Below are 22,163 nucleotides of genomic sequence, written 5' to 3' on the forward strand. Positions count from 1 at the left end.
GGCCCACAAATAGTAACTCAGTCAATACGTTTTTCTGTCGGGGATAATATGTAACCTAGCCCAAATGCGATGTCTCCTGAAACATCTTGCCTATCAAATGTGTAACAAATATGGGTCTTGATACAAAAACAAGTCAGTGAGAATGTATATTTTTACAGTCACATTTTATTTTTTTTAGTACATTTCAGTTTGTTGGTAGATAACTGGTAGAGGAAGAGGAGAGACTGCCCTCCCTTCTACCCCAGCGGGATTAAGGACAGAAATATGTCAGTGGGTTGGACAGAAAAGTGAAACACGATTAGTTTTCTACCGCAGCTCTTGTGAGGAGGAGGAGGAGAGGGATTATGTCGGGGGCAGAAAAGAACTATAGTCAGATATCAGATGTAAGATCTGATGATACTAGATGATGACGGGTGGAAGAGAAAAGACAGTGACAGGACAAAACCAGATTGGAGTGATGATGTTAATGTCCTCCACCCTTTGGCTCATTATTGTTCGGTTTCTCTTGGCCATTTTCATAGCTGCTTATGTGAAAGGGGTTCATTGCAGTTAAGTTCTGTTTTAGAACAACATTAGAGAATTATGCAAAAGTTAGCAAAGGGGATGATGAAGCCACCGACAGACCAAACTAATTCCACGGGACTTGGCCCTATTTTCAATTCAACAGAGGATGCATCATCTCTCACTTTACTGGAGGTTGAAGTTGAGCCAGTTTTCGCTCAGTATTCTGTGCGTGAAAGCAACCTTCCCAGGGAACCAAAAGCAGCCAAGGATGGTGGCAGAGAACGGCGCAGAGTCCCAATAAATCACCCGGTGTGTCGGGAAACGAGCCAGAGAAGCTGATTGCTCTGCTGTCAAACGTGGAACTGTTTCATCACGAAGAAGAAGTTCCCTTCAAAGTGCCCTTCATCAATGCCTTCATGTTTCCTCGAGTCACTCTGCCAGTAGCACTGAGATTCCATTTGTTTAGTTAAACGCAGCCAAGCCTCACAACCATGAAAAAGACTGGAACTGGATGAAATGGACAACAGGACTCAGCCAAAACTTTTTGCTTTAAGTGTAAGATCATTCTTGCCAAATTAGAGGGAAGGACACTAACAACCATTGACTTTCATGACTTTCATTTAGCAGCTTATCCATTAAATTCTGTTACACTAACGACTGATCTTTGCTTATCTGCAATTGCTTTTAACACAGACATTTCAAGCTGAAGACATCCTGAAACAATATTAACTATTAAACTATCAATAACATTGTACCAATTAGAACCCAACAGTAATGTAAACAATGTGATGTGGCAACACAGAAGCTATCAAGACAATGCAAATGATCCTTAAAGCATTTCAAGCTAATTAAACTAGAATGAGAATAGACGGTTAGGAGGATGGCGACAGTGACGGAAGAATAAACATCCGTAATGGTGGTCATGATTTTTCTCTTTAACTGGAAGTTTCATTAACACATAATTGCACATTTTCCAATGATACATTCACGTTAAAACAAGAAGTCATAAAACTCTTTGGAGACGCATACAGAAGGCAAACACGTGTGTGGAAATGATGCATTTTCATTGTATTTTATCTTAATCATTACAGAGCTGCAGAGGTTTGTAACGATGAAAACAAAAGAGGGCAGTAGATGAAAAAATGTTACGCTGGGAAAATCAAACTGATCTTATATTTTGTCCCTACATGTAGAAAATAACCCTGAAAACTCATAGTTTGCACAGAAAATATATTAAGATCTATTCTAGCCCCTCCAGATGTGAGGTACAGTTATTTGCTTTCATGTTTGCTTTCATGTTAGCTATTATCCCATGTAGCATTATTATTCGTCGCTGATTCTTGTGTAGCCTTTATTTGAATATCAAGAGTACCTTGTAATAACAGCATGGAAACATTTCTGCATCAGTGGAAATTCCCTTAAAATATAAATTAGCATGGAACACACACACGAGGCAGGTACGATGTTGTCGAGTGTAACCTGCATGCGTTGGAAGCCTCACTTGTACACATCCTCAAGAGTAAGTAGTCCCATAGTTTGGGATGTGCAATATGTGCAAAACCCGATTAGAATTTGGGATGAAATGTGTCTTTGGGATGTGCTTGGTGTTGCAATTATTAAAGACCTCTTGACTCTTCAACCTGCTAAAATTCTGACCGAAATGCTAATAACTTGTGTTAGAAGTCATACAACAAACGATTGATGATATAATTACACATACTGTATGCACAAACGTAAAAAGGCATGGGCAACTTCATCAAACAAAAATTCAGTAAAGCCTTGTATCATATGCGATTGCGTTGGGTTCATTTAACACCTGCCAATTGGACTGTTTTCATGATTACATTGTGGTACGATAGTGTCCCTAGGCGTGCATTGTGGGTAATGCAGCGGGGTTTCAGGTCCAATTTCCTATATGCTGCTGCCATGGTTCCCTCTGCTTGAGCTCTGTCCTTCACTGTTAAATTTTAATACCAAGAATGAATTATCCCCAGTTTGCTAAATTGCGCCCTTCAAATGTCCTGAATGAGACTCCACACTTAATTAAGGGTGGACATGGGGTGTTAAGGTGCTTTCTGTGTGTTTTAACATTCCCATTAGTCCATCTTAACATGGCTGACAGTCATGAAGCGTGAATCTTCTGGCGTTTTCTCACCTTGGTCAGTTTTAGCTGTACATATGGTCAAAGTCAATCGTTCCTCGCTTAAGGAGTCCTTTAGGAGATAGACGGATGAGGAGTGTGTTATAGTGCAGTATTTAGCTGAATGATAGTGGATCTAACCATGTAGGTGATGTCCGCAGGCTCATTGGGGGTCGAAGGTCTTCAGAAGAGAACTATTGTGTTGAATCCTTGTTGGATTTCATGACCTCTAGGACTCCTTCATAGAGCTCCGTTTGTGGAATGTAGAAAGGAGACTGAATCTAAGGGCGCAGACAATAATTTCATTTCGATGATATGTGCTTAAATGACGCTGGACGCCGAGCTAAAAGTGGACGTTTTGAATGGGATCATGTAATTGCATATTGAAGGACAGGAGGAGGAGGAGAAGGAGGTGGCGACAGGGTTGCAGGGAGAAGAGATGAGAGAAGGTGAGAAGCTAGAAGATAAATGAAACGAGTTAAGCGTTGTTTTGTTTGAGCAAAGAAACTAAATTAATCCTCCTTCTAAGGCCTTCAGGGGGGATCTTCAGGCAAACAGCCCAGGAAACCAAATGGGAACAACCAAAAGGTAATTATTTCAAGGAGCCCTCAAGAGTAGACAACTGTTTGTGTCCCTTGCTCTCCATGAAATAAAACATTTATGAACAGAAACGGGCACGAGCGTCCAAGTAGGCTGTTTTTCCTTCACTGGGCAACCTTGTCATCAAAATCCTTCAATCAGCCTCCTTCAATTAGAACAGGGAACAACAGAGGGGAGCTAACAGTTTCAGTCATAGGGTCGACACCCCGTCCGGTCAGCCGATCCCCTCTGAATCCTCCCGGGAATCCCCGCCTTTCACCACCGGCCTCATCGTTCGTGCTCGTCCCAGATCAACAGAGACAGCGGCGGTCGCTCTTGGTCACTTCCTCCGAGGAGTGGACCACGTTGGGGACGAACCCGCTCTTCACACCTTCCCAGCCCTCCTGGATGGTGATTTCTCCGGACCGAACCAAGGCGAAGATGTCCCTGGTCAGCTCGGTGAAGGCATGCTCCACGTTGATGGCATCACGGGCTGAGGTCTCCACGTAACGCATTCCATACGCACCTGCCAGCTTCTCCGCCTCCTGACGTGTCACCTAGCAAATGAAATGAGAAAAAATTGACCAGTTCGTTCTCGAGATGACATTTGGAGCACAAGAGCGATTAGACACAAGAAAACCTCTCAGAGAGTTTCATGTCTTACCTGACGCTGTGCTTCCAGGTCACATTTGTGGCCAACCAATAGGAAGACGATGCTGTGGGGTTGGACATGGCTGCGGGCCTCTTCCAGCCAGTCGTGGACATTCTGGAAGGAGCGGCGGTTGGTGATGTCAAAGAGAAGGAGTCCACCCACGGAATTGCGGTAGTAAGCCCTGGTGATGGACCTGCGGAGGTTGTAAAGATGAAGGCCAGAGGCAGCAGCAATTCACTTTCAGCACAAAGTAGAAGGACATTATCAGTTGAAGTGAAAGAATAGAGTGAAGAGAAAAAATAGATGGAAAGTTAAGAGTGTCAGTAGATGTGTTAAATGTCTAAATAGATGAAAAGGAGAGAGTTGGATTTGGTGTTGCTAAGGAGTGAAAGAATCAGGGAGAAACGCATGACAGGAGGTGTGAGGGAAGGAAAAAAGGAAGCCGGAGGGAAAGAGGTGTGACGTGAAGGAGCTCAGACATGGAGAAAAAGTGACATGACGATGAGATAACTGGATGCAATTTTCTGTCCAAAACAACATCGTTACAAGTCCAACTCCAGCAGAACTTAGAATTGTGATGTTTGCTGTTACGCAAACTGTGATGCCTGAAACACGCATGGAGACGCCAACACCGAGATAAATATAGCGGGGAGGTAAATGACAAAGTCGAGGTCGAGACAGAGAGAGTGTGACGCCGTGAACAAGGAAAGAAGGGAGGGAGGAAGGGAGGATCACCAAGGTGTGAATCACTTACATTTGACACACACATTTATGGAAGGAAGGACGACCGTGAACACTTGCAGCTGAGCAATTTCAGTCATTTATAGCCATGGCAACGGTCGCCTGAACTGATCTAAACCCATCGGGGAACAGTCTGGGCTTTAAAATTGATATTTAACACTACAAATACAGGAAAGAGATACCGTACCTGTAAGAGTAATATAAATAAAAGGCAAAGTCAACGCACAACGACAACAAAAATCAGCTTTTCTTTCCCGGCAGCCAAAACAAACATGCAGTCTCTGTTCAGCCTTTACGGGAACTCTTGCTCTCTTCTTTCATGACATCTAGAAATGACTCTCGCAGTCTCTGCAAATCACCACTTTGTGATTAAGAAAGTGGTGCATGATTCATCTTCTCTTAATGACTTTTAAATGGAGATATTCTGCACAACAAAGACTCAATTTTCTCCTTGAAGAACTTGGCTGTTATGGCCCATTTCAGAGCATCAAAGCGCCTCTCCTAGTGTTTGTATTCTTGATGAGAGGAGGTACACGACACCCGATTTGTACTTTAGTCTCTTGAGGGGACGTGTCACAGTTGCCACGGAGACGCGGTCCCCTTCTGTCAGTATGTACACGCATGTGTGAATAAGCATCAGTCAGGCTTTACGCCCTCTACACAGGCTGCCTGCGAGAAAACATTGTTCATGAGGCGTTTTAATTAAACATCCAGCCGGAATTCCTGTCGTTATTGACAAGCTTTGAGTTCTGCGTTTTGATTAATGGCTCTTCAGCAGGACATGTGGCTGTTTTATGGACACACACTGATTGCTGCAGGGTTTGAGAATCAATTCATCAACGTGCTGTCGAGTGTGCTGGATCTTCATTCACACACAGCTGAAAGAACAGCTTCTAAGTCAATCTGCGGTGTTTGTTAGAAAGCTTGCATTGTTTTTTGTGGTAGCCAATGACTAAATGAGGGAACTGTTTTAGAATTACAATTGTAATGACAGATAAAATCGCACAACAGGCAGACATGATCGATGATTGCACGCATCTTTTTGGCATGTTTAAACTGAGGCAAAAGATCCAAGATATTTGCGCGTGATCTGGCGGTCGCGGGCCAGGCAGGCCGAATCGCGGGCTGAATCGTGGGCCGGACCAAACGGACTTGCGGACCGTACATGGCCCGCGGGTTGGAGGTTCCCCACCCCTGCCCCAGAGCTTTCCGGAGCTTTCCTTCTGTAGAAACCAGTAAGTAGTCAGAGATGAGCCTGTTGCAGGGAAACTCCGGTGAAACTACTGAAGACAAACTCGATGGGAAATTCCTGAATAGTAAGCACACAACTTTGAAGAAGCAGAAAAACAAAATTTTAAAAAAAAAAAAAAGCAGAACCTGGGCAGATGGGAGCGATGCAGTTAGCTGTTACCAGCACCTTATATGACTCTCCCCTACAGGACACCAGTTTCACTCAGGTAAGCAAAACTGGTTTATTTTTAGAGAGGTAAAGCTCTTGTGTCTAAGTAATGTAGTAATGTTTGATGGGTGAGGTTCCTGCACTTGTATCACCTCAAACCGCATTTGAATAACAGCTGTTTACCCTCTGCAGGCAGATAAATAAATGAGTCCCGAGTGGTAATTCGAGTTTTTAGACCTTAAGGCTGTGAGAATTTTGTACGCTTCAGTTACACACCATACTAGTTCTGCGCACTAAAGACCAAGGACTTATCTACACTATCTCTTGAGAAAGGGACTCTTAAACTTTGTACTGCATCGGGTGAGGCTGTTATTACATGTCTAATCCTTATTTTTCTAATGGTATTGTAATTGTTCTTTTTGCTTTCTGTTCTCCAACAGGAAGGTCAGAGGTTAGAGGTCCACAGAGCAAGAGTCCAGTGTTTGCTCAAGGACACTTCAGCAGGGTTGATGATTAGCTTTCTGACTGCCCCAGGTTCATCTTTATCTCTGACTAAAGCTACATCTTCCCATCACATAAGCTTAAAGGAAGTTCAAAACGGTTCACCTCGGGATAAATGTTTCACTTACAGTATGTGTCAGAATTGAAAAAACTAAACCACAAGTTCCCTCTTCTCATTAACGCCGAGGACATTTTTTGCCATGTCTAACGACAACTCTGTTCTTCAACAGAAAGACCTTCAAGACACTTTAAATCACATCAGAGATAAAAGCTTTGATGATTTAACTGCCCTATTGCGGTAAAGTCATTTTTTAAAACAAAATATAAAAGGAAGCATAGTTAACCCATCATATCTGCAGCAACCCTACTTGTCTTTTACTTTTTGCAGAAGCACTTCCTACAGGAATATTAGGGTGATATTATGAGCCTGTGCATGTCGTTTTTATCCTTACTGGAATACATCAAAACATACAAAATGTCATAAACTTATAGGAATACTGTGATTGACAGATGGGCCTAATACTGTACTACTGTACTAATGGTACATTGTAGTAATATAGTAAATAAAAATGGCGTGTATAGGAGTATACATCTCTGAACTAGCATCACAATCCTACAAATGACAGGACTATTATACGAACATGTAATGATCGTAATGTAATGTAATGTAATGTAACATTACCGAATGATGAGTTCAAGTCCAACTCGGAAATATAACTTACCACGTTATCGCCCAACAGTTCTAATGATTACGGATTCAAATACCTCTCCGCTGTGATGAGCCCTTATGCCCCCCTCCTGTGCTCACCTGAAGCGTTCCTGTCCCGCGGTGTCCCAGATCTGCAGCTTGATCCGCTTGCCCGGCTCGATCTCCACCAGCCGGGAGAAGAAGTCCACGCCGACGGTGGGATCCGACACCTGGGCGAACCGCCCTTCCGTGAAGCGCCGGATCAGACACGACTTCCCCACCGTGGAGTCCCCGATCACGATCAGCCTGAACTGATAGAGCCATATCGCCTCCATGACGCGCCCGTTTGTCGCTCTGCCCGCCTGTCTGTTTGTCTGTCTGTTTGAGAGCTAGCGAGAGCGAGAGAGAGAGAGAGAGGAGGGTGGGGGGGGGAGGGAGTGAAAGCAAAACTATAATCCATATTCAATAAGAACGTGATCGCTGATTTATGGTACTTTAAATGATCACCTCTGATCAGTATACCAACGAAACTAATCTGTATAGTCTTACTATGTTCATCGACAGTCATATGGACTTTGACATTGATCTTAATAGTTTTTAATATCGCTGTAATGATCTTATGATTCGTTTATGGAATCGTTATACTATAATGTTGAGATATGTCTATGCAGTCTCATTAGAGTGCACAACAGCCACATTGACTCTGTATTGATCTCATTATCGATTGTGGTGAATTGTATATTTGTATATTTCATGTAAGGGTTCAGGTTTATTGAATATATAAATTGATGCTTTATAGATGTCTTAACTAATATTCTTACCTTCATGTTCTATGATACTTTATGGAAATAGTGTAGCAGCTAAACCTTGACATATATTACTGTACCATTTCGGTTTGTCTACTATATGTAAACTCCTCAATAATATTCCTCTGATATATGTTCATCATCATCATTTGTGACTGCATGTTTAGAGGAACATATTCTAGTACCCACTAATGTTTTTATTGTGATCTCAACGCACTTTGAAGCAATAATATCATCCTGCAGCATCATCAGGCTACAATGGATTCAACAATATTTACAGGGTCTCAGTTTGTTACGCCTGCAGTCCTCAGTAAGTTGATTGTGTAAAATCTCCTACAGATTCCTACAGAGAAACAATTGCTGCTCTTGTTGAATACAGACAACGGAAGAACAAACCTAAATACATATTTGGCAACACTTCAGTGACTGAACTATAACCTTTCATTGACAGTTTGTTCCCTCCCACAAGCACAGCACAGTTTACTGTTGTACTAAAAACCATGTGATATGAACAAATCGAATTATACTTTCCCACTCATGTCATTTTATGTTTTAATAGGCATCCTTTTGTAAATTATTCTTTTTCTGAACTTGTGACCTCTCAACTGGATCAATAATCACCTAGCTGCAAAACGTTTTCTGTGTTTCTTCCTAGAATACACCCCTGTTTGAGGATGTATGTGCTACTAGTCATGATTTATGATGCAATATGGGTGTTTACTGCAATGACAAATGTTTTCATATTGAAATTACAGAGAAATAAGTTATTTTAAGAGGTATAACACATACATGTAATCTTATCCATGAAGGACAAGCCCTAAATCCTGCTTAAGTTGCTTGGTCAGCCCTTGAATTGATGAATAATTAACTCTTGACTGGACTGGAGGGACATTTAAGGGGGTGGTCCTCTGGTTATAGGAGGGAACTGAGTGTCCATATAGTTTAAGGGATTCTTCTCCCCCATTGATCCTGATGGGTTCAACAGAGCAGATGGGCAGAGAGCCAGTCACAGCCACCCCTCACCCGCTCTGCCTGTGTGTGTGTGTGTGTCTGTGGAATCAGATTGCGTAGCCCGGTCGGTATGCAAACATTGGCGGCTAAATCCCCGGAGAATAACAGCCTTCTGGCCTCACACCGGATGCGTTAGAGCAGTTTGGAGCCCCATCACCCCGGGCCTGTGGCATATCGCATATCCAGGGTTTTTCAGATGTCTCAAAAAGCTGTTGTATAGGCAAGAGAGGGATCACTATAATGCTCCCCTGGGACTTTCCTCTAGCCTCCCAAACTGGAATTTAACCTAATGTAGTATTACTCTTACTCCAGCCCTGTAGTATTTCTAATCTGTGTTTCTCTGTGATTTTAGAAATAATGTATCTCCCTTGGTTTCTACTTTCTAAGGATGCACAGTGACCTTATGCTACTTATTGACATCTCTAAACCAATCAGCTTTGTGCTATTGAAAAATACTTCATAGAAAAAATATTAATATTTATTTCCACATTTTTGTCTTAAACTCATATTTATTACTTACTATAATTACTTAATATAAACTGCAACGCCTTAGGCCTGTGTGTAGTCCAATATAGATGATGTGGGACCCCTATAGGCACTGAGTGTGTAGGCCTACTTCCCCTATGCCTCTTACAGCAGCTTGTTTTAATTACAGGCTATTATTAGACCACAACATCATGACAGAAAAATAGAGCAGAGCTTTCTGGAAGGAGCTCTAACTGCTCTGTGTGAGGCTCTAACGGTGATAACTGACAGAAATACAGGTTAGGAAAGATTAAAATAGCCTACTTGGGGCAGGAGTGGAGTCTAATTCAGGCCTGGGTGGTTTATCTCTCCTTACGTTGTTTGCTTATTCAAGACCAAGCCGATCCGGGCGCCATGGCACCGAGAAGTCCAAGGCCGGGTCGATCCTCAGGACGCAAGGGAAACCAACCGGAGTAAACGAGCGAGCCTCCGGGACTCGATGCTTAGGAGAAGGGCCCGGGCTCGGGGGCTCGGGGGCTCGGATCCCTCGGTAACGTCAGGCCCCGGGAGCGGGCAGAGGAAAGACGCAGCCGGAGCAGGCTCTCTCTCTCTCTCTCTCTCGCTCTCTCTCACTCTCTCTCTCTCTCTCACACACACACACACACAAAAACACCCGGATCTTGCGCTTTTTTCGTGGCGAATAAAGCAGCTCAGCCTCTCTTCTGGTGTTTCTAGGCCGAGGACGGGAGCGGGGCGCGGGGTGTCGGAGGGGAATCCCGCCGTTTCATGTCTGGGCTCACCGTGTGTTTGTAGGTTTTCGCCGCTGATGAAATGGCAGCGGCAGCATCATATAGCCTGACTCATCCCGCATCAGTACCAGTACCGTAAAGGACCGGGCAGACGCGCAACTCGGCTCGTCCCACACAAATATACACAAATACACACAAATATACACAAATATCACAGTAAAAACATCATCTGCATGACTTGGGGTGATATAAGCAATATTGATTAGCAATATTTATTTATTTTTGAATATAACAGTATAGTTCGCTTTTCAGTCAAACTAAACGTTATGATTTTGCAATTTAAGGTTCTTATAAAATAAAATAATATAGCAATAATAACAATAACAAAAACATAGAATAGGAATCTGCATATTCATTATTATTATTATTATTATATATATTTTATATTATAAACGTTATATGTGAATTTTTATCTATTTTTTGTTAATAATATGAATACAATATGTAATTCACATAATGCTGTAAAAGTGGGTTATTGACGTCATATATAGTCATTTGTTCACCATTTTTAGCACTTTTAGAGTGATTAAAAGTTTCAAATCCGTCTGCACAGTCCGACTCTTTGCCGTCTTTCTGCCACATGCGCGCACACACTGCTAGTGCGCATTCACGGAACTGCACACACTGGGTGCTGGGAGATGTAGTCTACTTTATTAGTGTTTTCCCTGTGTGTGTCTGAGAGAGAGAGACAGAGAGTGTGTGAGAGTGTTTTGGTTTGTTTTTGTGGTGTTGAGTTGAGTTTAAAGTGAGTAGTTATAGGATTGGGAGGTAGATGTTATGCACATATTGAGTGACAGAGTAATGAAAATAACGTGTTCTGACATGTTAAAACAAATATAAAGGCTATAAAAGGTTTGTTTGTGGCTTAAGAGTTTGATAACTTAGACAAATGAACTACTATGACATCACTATGGCTCCAATTATATGAAAGCACAAAGAGCTATATGAGCTTCTCCTAGTATTCTTTCAGCTTTAGTTTCCTTTACGTCACAGCGCCCTCTACTGCCACACGAGTTGATTGCATGAGCCAACAAGTGCTGCAAATGGACCAAAATACTGAATTTTCAGTAAACACGGTATAATTCGCCTTAATTTTTATTTCTGGCGTTATTAATCTGTGCGGGTCATCACCATTGTATCCTCAGCCGTAATTAACACACACAAACACACACGCACACACACTCTCTCTCTCTGGAGGTGTGGTCCCCAGACAGACAGACAATCAGTCATACAGACAGCCTTCAGTACAAATAGCTGGCAGGCTTCTTGTATGTTGCTTTTAGAGATCATGGCAGCAGAGGAGAAAGAGGAACACACAAACCGCACTTTGCTCACGTAACGTCTCGTTTTCTCTCTCTGTCTTGCTGTTGTGCCGTTGGCCACAGCAGTATTTTTCAACCAGCAACTTCTGTCTCTTTTTTAGTTTTGACTTGGAGACTCAGCCACGCAAGTTCTGGCCCGGATCTGGGAGGGATCTAACCAACCCTGCACACAGACACATGATGGCACGGTAACGTGGTAATGACGGTGATGTGATTGTTACCTTATTGTCACGACACACACTTTCTGTCGCGCATCAGTTGCGCAGGACTCAATGGTGAGTTGTTTATTGATTATTGTCATCCTTACTGATGCTTTCCTCTGCCTGATTCTCATTGTTTTCCTCCATATGATCACAGCCCCGCACGTCAGCCGCCTCCCCAGCGTCACTCCCGCATGCTGTAACCGGGTCCCATCACTTTGCCGTCCGCCAACCGGAGACATGCAGCAGGAGCGCTTGCTGAAAGTTTTGGTCATCGGAGATCTCGGTGTGGGCAAAACGTCCATCATAAAGCGCTACGTCCACCAGGTCTTCTCCCAGCATTACCGCGCCACGATCGGCGTAGACTTCGCCCTTAAAGTCCTTAATTGGGATCACAAGACCGTGGTGCGGCTGCAGCTGTGGGACATTGCCGGTGAGAGTGCGTGTGAGTGTGTGTGTGTGTGTGTGTGTGTGTGTGTGTGTGATCAGATATGAATGAGTTGTCGCACACACTCACTGGTTGTAACTCCTGTAAGGGAACATACTGTTGTGGCTCTATATGGCTGGAATGTGGCCACTTTTTTGTTTATGAAGAAGAATAGTCTGGAAACTGTTATATATATATACAAACCATGCACTCAATCCATTCAATGCATCAAATAAGGAAGTGGTACTTTATTAAAGACCACGGAGTCAAATGTAATTTTCTGTAATTTTGCTTTTCAGTCCACACACTCAGGCATTTTTATTTGACTTTATAATTTTTTTAAGAACTTCTTAATTCTCGAAAAATCCATAATAATAATATAATTACCCATCCCACTGCCTCTCTTTCTCTCTCTCTCTCGCACGCACGCACACACACGGACGGACGGACAGACAGACAGACAGACAGACAGACAGACAGACAGACAGACAGACAGACAGACAGGCAGGCAGGCAGGCAGGCAGGCAGACACACTGATAAGAGTCGCAATCGGCATGAAGAAGTGTTGCTGTGGCTTTTGGAGAGGAAGACCAGTGAGGATTTCACACTGTAGTTACACACACTGGGCCTTTGTCTCTCGCTCTCTCTCTCTCTCACACACACACACACACACACACACACATATACAGAGAGAGAAAGGCAGTTGGCAGATTTCCACATCAGTTTGTGACAGTGATAATTGCATCACTGTTGTGCATTTGCCTGTTGTTGACCCGTGTGTAAAAACATTCACAAGAGGTCAAGTGAGCACTTCATCATCTGCTGCATCTCTGTAGCTGCTGTCGTATGTGAAGAAGTTATTTATCTATGACGGAAAGTGTCAAAACAGCCTAGACTTTGGCCTAATTTTCTGCAAAACTTGATTCGCTGGAAATGATCTTGGCACTTGGCATTGAGAGTTTCTTTCTGACCTTTGTCTCTCTCTCCTGTTGCTTTTCCTCATCTGGTGTTGGAGAGTGAAAGACAAAGAGCATGTCTGCTGTAATGCTGTAATGAGACAATGCTGACACTGTGTGTGTGTGTGTGTGTGTGTGTGTGTGTGTGTGTGTGTGTGTGTGTTGGCATGGAAGTATGTTTACTAGAGCGTTTTGCTGTTCTTGTTATTTGAGTCATGTGCAGCATTTGGCTGTGTGTGTGTGTGTGTGTGTGTGTGTGTCAGTGTTTAAACCAAGTGCCGACTTGCTGATTCACCAGTACGTTAAGATCATGTGAAGGGAGTTAGTTTCCAGGATAGAGCCCTATTTTTATACATATATTCATTCAGATGCACGCACGCACGCATGCACGCTCACACACACACACACACACACACACACAAACACACACACACACAAAGTCACACACGAAACTGTCCACAATAACAAACTGGACAGCAGAAGTTATATTTACTCTGTCGTCCTTAACTTTTTCCCATAGGTCAAGAACGCTATGGCAACATGACCCGAGTGTACTACAGGGAGGCGGTGGGAGCACTCGTCGTCTTCGATATGACGCGACTCTCCACGTTTCAGGCCATCCTCAAGTGGAAAGTAGACCTGGACTCAAAGGTAAGTCCACAGACAGGGGAGGAAAAGGCCTCAAACTAGATGAGATCATTCCAGTAAAGTGCACATTCCTCTAAGTATATTTCACAGTACTCAATGTCAACGTTGTGTCGTTACTTTCCATCCCTGTTGGCAGGTTGCCCTTAGCAATGGGACGCCGGTTCCAGCCGTTCTGTTGGCTAACAAGTGTGACCAGCAGAGTCAGGGTTTGTGCTCCAAACTGCCCAAAATGGAGAACTTCTCCAGAGACCACGGCTTCGTCGGCTGCTACGAAACCTCCGCCAAGGTAAGTGTGTGTGTGTCTGTGTTTGTGTGTGTGTGTTCCTTTCCCCTCTACCTTTCCTCCAGTCTCCCCTCCTTTACCTTCTTTCATCCCCCCCTCCGTCTCTATTTTTAAAGCTGAACTTTGCTGCACATTGTCGCCCTCTCCTGGGGATGAGAAGTCATTGATATTTATTTAACAATAGCTACAGAAAAGAACCATATTTTTGCAAAGATCAATTTTGTATTTAAGCTTCGAAGTGTTAACTGCCGCTTCTTCAAATAAAGGAACTAAGAAAACTACAAAATACACTCAACTCAAAGATGGCTCAACTTCTTTATCACACCTTCGATCTTATCTACTACATGAAACAACACATTTTTGAGTTGCAGTTCCCTTCTGTTGTGGCTCTTGAAGCTCTCCAAAATCCAAACCCTTCTTCTCATCGCTGCCATTTGAAGTTTTAAATCCACAATTAAATTTGCAACAGTGAAGCTTGAGCTGATTGTGTGTTACTGCCGGCACTTTGTGTTGTGTTTCTGTCCTATTTTTGTGTCATGGTCCCATTACGTCAATTCAATTTACACTTAATCCACTTATTCTATTCTATGTGCTTGAAAGTCTAACTTAGAAATCTGTGTTGGGTGAATTCAGTGAATTAGGAACTCCTAATTGCTCAAAGGCACACAGTCATCTTATTGTACTTGTATTTATACCGCATTCAACCACAGGGGGGCAGAAAGTGACATAATATTTTCAGAAGTTTTCAATGACGTGCGAGTGTGTGTGTGATGTGATCTTCCCCTCACTCTCCAGGACAACACCAACATCGATGCCGCCATCACATGCCTGGTGGAGAACATCATGTCTGTGGAGGAGGCCGCCGCCGCCGCCAAGGGGGGGTTAGAGGGCGGCGTGGTGTTGCCCCGCCTCGACTACAACGCCAAGCAGAGGCGACCTGGCAGGTGCTCGGGGTGCTCCTCCCTCAGAGACAGAGACAACGAGTGAGAGGGGAGAGACTGGACGTGAACAAAGACGCTGATGAGGAGTCTCTTCCTCGTGCTGATGGAGAGGAGGGATGAGACGAGAGACTTTGTAAAACAGTTGATAAGCGCGAACAAAAATCCTGCATCCCCTGTACAAACGCACCCAGCAGCTTTACCGATGATGTCAGCTGGAGGAAGAAACAGTTCCCTGGAGTTTATACCTTGCTCAAGGGCACTAATGGCAGGAACCATGGGTGACCTTCAACAGGGAAAGAGTCGTACACTTTATGAAACTGTAGACTGACTGCAACTACAGCAGTTCCTGTGAGTGAAATTTGTCTCACCGAACAAAATTAGTTATTATTATTATTATTATTATTATTATTATTATTATTATTATTAACACCTTATCACTTCGGTCTATCACAAAGGTGGAGTGGTGTGTAAGCCTGTCAGTCGTGTCCCATCCACCCACATTGTGCTGCAGACTGGCTCGTGTTTCTGAATCATCATTTGCTTTAATCTAACATGCAAAACGCAAAATAATAATATAATATGCCCTGACCCTAACCCTATTGGCCAAGATCTGTATTTAATTTATGACCCTTTTTTTGTCTGTGTGCTCTGTTGTGTTCCATCAGTTCGTGTGAGTTCTCGAATCGCCTTATTATCTGCCTGCACAGCCGAGCTTCCCAGCATGACGGAGGCCATCAGGTTCACATCTCAACAGATCCAATTACATCTGATCCGACTTATGAATCAGCCGCATACACCGCAATAAATCAATAAATGATCAGACAGACTCCAGAAGAGGCACAAGTCTTTTAATGCACTCTTGTTGCTGGAATGATAATTCAGGACGCTGAGGTCTTTATTGATTCATGCTGTTTACAGGTTTGATGTCTCGGAGTGAAAACACGACGTGATTGACGGGGAGGGAAATTGCGTTACTGAAAGAAGAATGTGTTTCTGACAAGCGGGGGTTAGGACAAACAAGTCCAAGCTAGTCCTAATTCATGTCCTAAGTCACGACAAGCAAGTCTGAGGTTAAAGGTCTCTAGTCGGAAAGTGTTTGAGTGTTGAGTTCTCAAATCCCTAACCCTAAAGTCACAATACTAATTATGAAATAGTTTGTATTCTCAACAATAATCTGTCTATTAAAAGCAACTGAATCTGTGTAAATGGTGCATATGGACAATATACCATACACACTCCAGCAGCTTAGTATATTTTGCACTGAGAGAACTTCTAACTCCATCCAAAGCGTTTCAAAAGTTTCTTCTTTCACTTTCTTTGATTTACTTCAAAAGCAGCTTGAGTCCAGTGAGCAGCACCTAATCTGCTTTGAAGGTCTGGACTGAGGATTCATGATCCTCAAAGCAGACGAACGGCGTCTCAGTGGACTTTTGCTTTTGAAGTAAATCAAAGTTAAAAGTGTAAGAAGAAATTTATGAGGAATTTGGCGGTAATTGAATCCCCTGCTGAGGAATTTGAAGAGAGGTAAACGGGTAAACGCCTCTTCTCCCCAAATGTTAAACCATTAGAAAACCTGCTAAATATTATCAATAAAAATGGGAAATGAGAGGCGCCTGCAACTTAGAAGGAGAAGTGAAGAATTCATTATTAATTATAATTGTGGAATAAATGTGGAGTTCTTCTGTGGAAATCTGATATAAACACTAGATATATATGTGAACATCTGCTAAGAAAAGGACAAACTGTCATAAGTGACATCACCTCAGCCTTGAAGAGGAGGAAGAACACCTCTTATCTGAAGCAGACGTCACATGGGAGACTTTTTTCATTGAATAATTATTTAATTACCTCGTAATTAATAACGTATTGATATAAAGACTATTGAACTATGAAAACTAAACAAAGAGGAGACTGAAAAATCCACCACTGACTTCATTACATTTCTCCATCTGTCTCGTCGCCTCGAGCTCGCCGGCCTCTGCGGACGACCTCGTCAATAACGGGCTCACATCCCTCTGAGCTCGCTCGCCTCCAGCATGGCAACGGGTCGTCTGTGATTGACAGCTCCAGATAGGGACTTCCACTCCTGTCTGAGAGCCTGTTGCCAGGGGCTACGGGGCTCCCGCATCTCTTGCAGTTGCCATGGAAATAAGTTGCGCCTTTCTTCCTGCAGGTGGCAACAGAGCCCAACTGAAAGGCAAGCAGGGCGCAGCAGCAGAGAGGCGAGGGGGCGGTGAGTGATGCAGTGATATATGTTCACCTTATTTGCACCCAAGATGGTACCCAGTGTTTCTTCACCTAACTTGATAGAAATAGATTTAAAAAAAATAAGTACATTGTCAACTGAACAACGCCAAAATAGAATGTTAATTAAAATATTGCAAAATAAGAGAAAAGAATACAAAATCTGTGTTTTAATCTATAGCAGAAATGGAACATAGCCATTGTGAGTCACAAGTCAAAACAAGCTAATGTTTTGTCAAATTGGAAATGGAGACAAGCAAGTACCAAATCAAGTCCCAAGTCAGGACAAGTCAATTCTGAATTAAGTCCAAGGGTCAGGAGAAGCAGATCCAAAGTCAAGTCCTGAATAAAAACAAACAAGTCCTCTCCCAAGTTCCAGGTCAAGACACGCAACACAAAGTGCAACACAGAGCAAATCTTAAGTCCCAAGTCAAGACAGGTGAGTGGTAGCAAGAAACATGTCCTCAGTCAAGAATGAAATAGCACTAGAGGTTGGACCAAGTCATTGTTTTGCAAATTTCAGGTCTTAGGAACAGTTAACTGGTCAGGTCACAAGTGAAGACTGATGAGGAGCACAAATGTATGCATTTTCCAATTGTATAAATTGAATTAATGTATGTAGAGTTAATGGACTTCACAGACACATTTACTTGTTCTTATTTACAGTGCACCATGCCAGTATGCAATGCACGCCTGTCTTTTTATAAGCTGCTTATTTCCATAATTTCATAAACTAGCAAACTTTTCCGCCTCTGCCAGCGACGCCTCCAGGCCACAACGTTCTAAAGCCATCAGACAGCTATTTGTTTCAGGAACATCATTACATTATCATCAGCTGTAATGAAAGGCAGCTGATTGATTGCAGTGTCACAGATGTGTTTGTGTGCGCAGGAGGTTGTTGGTTTGTTTTCCCTCCTTGCATGTTGGCGTACAGAAAGCGTTCAGCTGTGACTCGGAGCAGAGAAACGGGGAAGTGAACACTTTTTGGTGGTCTGTGAAGCACTTACCTCTCCCACTTAACTGTGGTTGCATTACTTATTCCCTCACCTCTGCTCGTGTACACATTATACACACACACACAGACACAGACACACAGACACAGACACAGACACACACACACACACACACACACGGAAGTGCACACACATACCTGCGGTTCGCCATGACTGACAGAAAGGGAAACAGGAACAGACTTTACTGTCATCTTATTGTCGGGATATGTGCACCAACACACATGCACTCATTGCTGCCAAGTCTTGGTGAAATCAGGCTGCTGGAGTGTGCGTTTGTGCATGTGTGTGTGTGTGTGTGTGTGTGTGTCTGTGTGTGTGTAAACGTGTGTGTTTCCTCTCAGTTGCTCATATCAATTATCATGTTGGTGGTGGATTCCAGGAATTCACCTGCTGCTGGCGTCGGTGTGCTGTATTTCCCACCCTGATAGGAAATCTGTCTTTCTGGTGCTCTGTCTGGGAATGCAACCCAGACACACACACACACACACACACACACACACACACACACACACACACACACACACACACACACATATGTGGGAAATAACTATGTACATTTACTCAAGTACTGTGCTTAATTACCGTTTTGAGGTATCTACATTCCATCATTCCTTATTTGCCTTCTTTTCTTATCTTTCTCCTTCCATTCCATTTGCTTTCGTCCCTCTCCTCCCTCTACCTTAGTCTCCTTTCCTTTCGTCTCCTTTCCTTTCCTCCCTCTGATCCTGTCTAGTTTCTGGAAATTACATTGTCTCCATTTCTCAATCCCTTCACAATTCCTTTACTATAAATATAGACAGGATGGCAGACTCCAGATGGACACATGCACATGTGTGATAACATCACTGATCTTCATGAAAGACTTATACTGTATTTCATTTGATTTGATTTTATCTTATTACTAACCTCTGTCTGTCTCGGTCTCTCTCTCTCTCGGTCTCTCTCTCGGTCTCTCTCTCTCGGTCTCTCTCTCCCTCTCTCCCTCTCTCTCTCTCTTTCTCTCTCTCTCTCTCTCTCTCTCTCTCCTTCTCTGTCTCTCACACACAGATACACACTGCACTCTAATCACATGTTCACCCAGTCTTGACAAAATTCTGATTTGATTTACCTTTATTGCATTCTGAAACACTGCTTACATGAACAGTGTGCTGCTGAAATAAATGTGAAACACTTCTGAGAGAGAACAGCAGTCTGGCATCCAATTACATCCTATAGGTGTGAAATATGGTCCTCTACTGCCAGACATCTGATTTATTCAGCTAGGTGATGCTGTGCAGCCTGAGCATGAACCCACTGATTTCCAGCACACTGTGTTCCATATAGTCTGGAGTCAAACAAGGACACGACTGCTGGGGAATCATTCCATACTTCCTTAAATTTGGATTGGAGATGGGCAAAATCATCGTTTTAAAAGCGAATGTGTGCAAATTGAGGTCAGATTCTCATTAGACATTGGGAGAGACGCATTTGCAATCAAATTTAACGTGTAAAATGTGATTTTGTCTTATAAATTCCGTTACAATTCTTATCATGCGACCTTAAATGCGACAATCGTACCCCAACCCGGTCCAATGGTCTGTGGATGCATTTAAGACTATCAGAAATTGTGGGAATTTTACGAGTACTCTCAACCCGCTGATTTGCTTTACATTAGGTTCAGCATTTGTTTGCCATATACAAAGATCTCTAAGCTTTTTTTCCAATAAGAAATTCGGCTCCTCGTGAGGAATACACTTCTTAAAACCCCAACTTTACAGGTGGAAATAACGAAGTTTGTGTTTCTGAAAGTATTACTATACAGCGTTTATTTCATTTTGTACACTGCAGTTTTTTATCATCGGCTGTTGCAGCTCATCAAATTGAAAGTTATTTCACACTTCATTCTGGGAATATCTTGATTATAGTTGTAAGAAATCTAAAAATGTGTTTCTATAAATGTCTACAAAGCCAACAATTCTACTTAAATATGGGTGGGGGTGGGGGGCGCGAACAATACCCCTAAAACACATTTAAAGTTATTATTATTATAATTTGTTTATACTAACCCTATGATTACATCTGTAATAACATCTGTTGCGAGTTGGCGCTATATAATTAAAGCTGAAAGGAATAATATTTAATTGGTATTTTATTTCATAAACTGTTTCAGTCTCATCCAATTTTTAAAAAAGCGTTTACACTGAGCAGAACGTTACAGGAGTTGCTTATTGGGTTTACGAGTGGCTCCTGAACGCAGCACATTGTGAGATCAGCTGATTTTTTACGCTGCCATTTTGTCCGGTAGAGAATCAGCCAGCCAGTCAGTCCGTAAAGAGGAACCACCGGAGAGACTTTCTCACGCCGGGACTGGACCGGACTGTCGGTTTTCAACGAGCTCATAATGCCGAGGCGACTGCCAGAGGACACCGCTTAGTGACGCCGAGCATCGTGAGGGTGACCCCGGATGTCATTTTGAAGTTAACGGGTCCGCCGGCTCTTCTTTTCCGTCACAGACTACTGGCACAGACTACTGGCTAACCCCGCTAGCTTTCCAGGCTAACACCAACTGCTCCTCACCCGGGGAAAACTGCACCTGTCCCGGCTGTCAGCCTCACAACACCCCCTTATCCACTTCAAATAATGTACTGCTCGGTTTTAAGTGACTTTTTCTACCAAGGGAAGGTTTCGACGCACACTTTGTGATCGCTAACACCCCGCTGCCGAGGTAGTTGACGTGGAGGAGGACCTCGGATTTTTTTTGGATTGCACAGATTGTTGGCAACATTCGCCAAACTGTGATTCCTCCCGGATTCCGTATTTTTTGGTTCACCCGTGATCCTAAACAAGGCGTCAGGTTGTTAACCAGCTAGTTAGCTATGTGTATTTGTGGCCAGAAACTAATTTCCAGTGTTTACAGATTCCACAGTGGGACTCTTTCCTGGTTCGATTACTGCAACGGGAACATTAGCTAACACAAACTAGCCTGGATTAGTGCTGTCGTCTTTTGTTTACTAGTTAGATAGGTAGTTAGTAAGAATAAAGTGTTGCCAAACCGGTCGTACCTGCGAATTTTTTGCCAGACTAGACTGCACCGGTTTTTCTGACACACCTGAAAAAAAAAAGAATAAAGGGGGTCTCCCGAGTCTGTCCGACCCCCTTAGCTCTACTTGACAGGGAAGTCACGTTGATCCGTGTCCCGCAGGGAGCTGATCCATTGATCGGATCGTTGTTGCGCTATTTTAGCTGATTGAGGTAAAGCAAGAGACACACGGAGAAGCGATGTCTGGCCAATCTATCACGGATCGGATCGCGGCGGCTCAGCACAGCATGACCGGGTCGGCGATCAGCAAGGCTGTGTGCAAAGCCACCACACATGAAGTCAGCGGACCCAAGAAGAAACACCTGGACTGTGAGTATTGTGTGTGTGTGTCTGTGTGTCTGTGTGGGTGTGTGTGGGGGGGTCTGGGCTCATACTGATAAATGCAACGCACACATTCCTGTACACTGGCAGGCTGGAGACGGTCAGTGAGTCCTCCCTCATCCTCATCCTCATCCTCCCCCTCCTCCTCCTCCTCCTCATCGTGCACAGCAATAAAACAGGCTCAAATGGATTATATGCATTATACATTGATGCATCTTGACATTTAGTTCCATACAGCCCGATGCTGATTAAAGGAGTGTTCCATAAGCAGTAATACTGAGAAAGGTGCTGCAGAGCATCAGATATCTTTCGTCATTATCAACCAAAATTCAGGGATTCTTGACAAAAATGGTGAGATGTGTAGCGTGTTGAACATGAGCTATTTCTTACTCCTAAGCATGTATTACTATCGGCCTCTAAAATTCAGTATCTGC

At 43.3% G+C, this 22,163-nt stretch overlaps 3 protein-coding genes across 4 annotated transcripts in view; 2 read left to right on the forward strand and 1 right to left on the reverse strand.

Moving 5' to 3' along the window:
- Positions 1 to 1,563: 1,563 nt before the first annotated feature.
- On the reverse strand, positions 1,564 to 10,274 carry rab39bb (RAB39B, member RAS oncogene family b). Its single transcript, XM_076162534.1, has 4 exons — positions 9,811 to 10,274; positions 7,325 to 7,593; positions 3,888 to 4,068; positions 1,564 to 3,780 (listed from the first exon to the last, which is right to left on the reverse strand). The coding sequence occupies exons 2-4, from the start codon at positions 7,537 to 7,539 to the stop codon at positions 3,535 to 3,537; spliced, it is 642 nt and encodes a 213-aa protein (XP_076018649.1). The 5' UTR covers positions 7,540 to 7,593; positions 9,811 to 10,274; the 3' UTR covers positions 1,564 to 3,534.
- Positions 10,275 to 11,373: 1,099 nt separating this feature from the next.
- Positions 11,374 to 16,312, forward strand: LOC143010278 (ras-related protein Rab-38). 2 transcript variants are annotated; one of them, XM_076162533.1, is made up of 6 exons: positions 11,374 to 11,630; positions 11,719 to 11,813; positions 11,975 to 12,250; positions 13,721 to 13,851; positions 13,985 to 14,134; positions 14,927 to 16,312. In XM_076162533.1, the coding sequence occupies exons 3-6, from the start codon at positions 12,058 to 12,060 to the stop codon at positions 15,116 to 15,118; spliced, it is 666 nt and encodes a 221-aa protein (XP_076018648.1). In that variant the 5' UTR covers positions 11,374 to 11,630; positions 11,719 to 11,813; positions 11,975 to 12,057; the 3' UTR covers positions 15,119 to 16,312. The 2 variants fall into 2 exon arrangements, with proteins under 2 accessions (XP_076018648.1, XP_076018646.1); XM_076162531.1 differs by having other exon boundaries at positions 11,375 to 11,630; positions 11,719 to 11,892.
- Positions 16,313 to 20,594: 4,282 nt separating this feature from the next.
- Positions 20,595 to 22,163, forward strand: part of LOC143010230 (phosphatidylinositol-binding clathrin assembly protein) — a 54,379-nt gene continuing 52,810 nt past the window's right edge. The window contains exon 1 of the mRNA XM_076162449.1: positions 20,595 to 21,717. Coding sequence (XP_076018564.1) covers positions 21,588 to 21,717 — 130 coding nt within the window. The 5' untranslated portion in view covers positions 20,595 to 21,587. The remainder of the gene's footprint in view (positions 21,718 to 22,163) is intronic.

This window comes from Genypterus blacodes, unplaced genomic scaffold, assembly GCF_046128005.1.
Source record: "Genypterus blacodes isolate CSIRO-AG114 ecotype Tasmania unplaced genomic scaffold, CSIRO-AGI_Gbla_v1 ptg000122l_1, whole genome shotgun sequence".
NCBI lineage: Eukaryota > Metazoa > Chordata > Actinopteri > Ophidiiformes > Ophidiidae > Genypterus > Genypterus blacodes.

Coding starts and splice junctions, on each gene's coding strand:
- rab39bb (XM_076162534.1), bottom strand. CDS start 7,539: ATGGAGGCGATATGGCTCTATCAGTTCAGGCTGATCGTGATCGGGGAC. Junction 4,069..7,324: donor GCGGGACAGGAACGCTTCAG/GTGAGCACAGGA, acceptor CAACCTCCGCAG/GTCCATCACCAGGGCTTACT. Junction 3,781..3,887: donor ACCTGGAAGCACAGCGTCAG/GTAAGACATGAA, acceptor TTCATTTGCTAG/GTGACACGTCAGGAGGCGGA.
- LOC143010278 (XM_076162533.1), top strand. CDS start 12,058: ATGCAGCAGGAGCGCTTGCTGAAAGTTTTGGTCATCGGAGATCTCGGT. Junction 13,852..13,984: donor AAGTAGACCTGGACTCAAAG/GTAAGTCCACAG, acceptor CCCTGTTGGCAG/GTTGCCCTTAGCAATGGGAC. Junction 14,135..14,926: donor GCTACGAAACCTCCGCCAAG/GTAAGTGTGTGT, acceptor CTCACTCTCCAG/GACAACACCAACATCGATGC.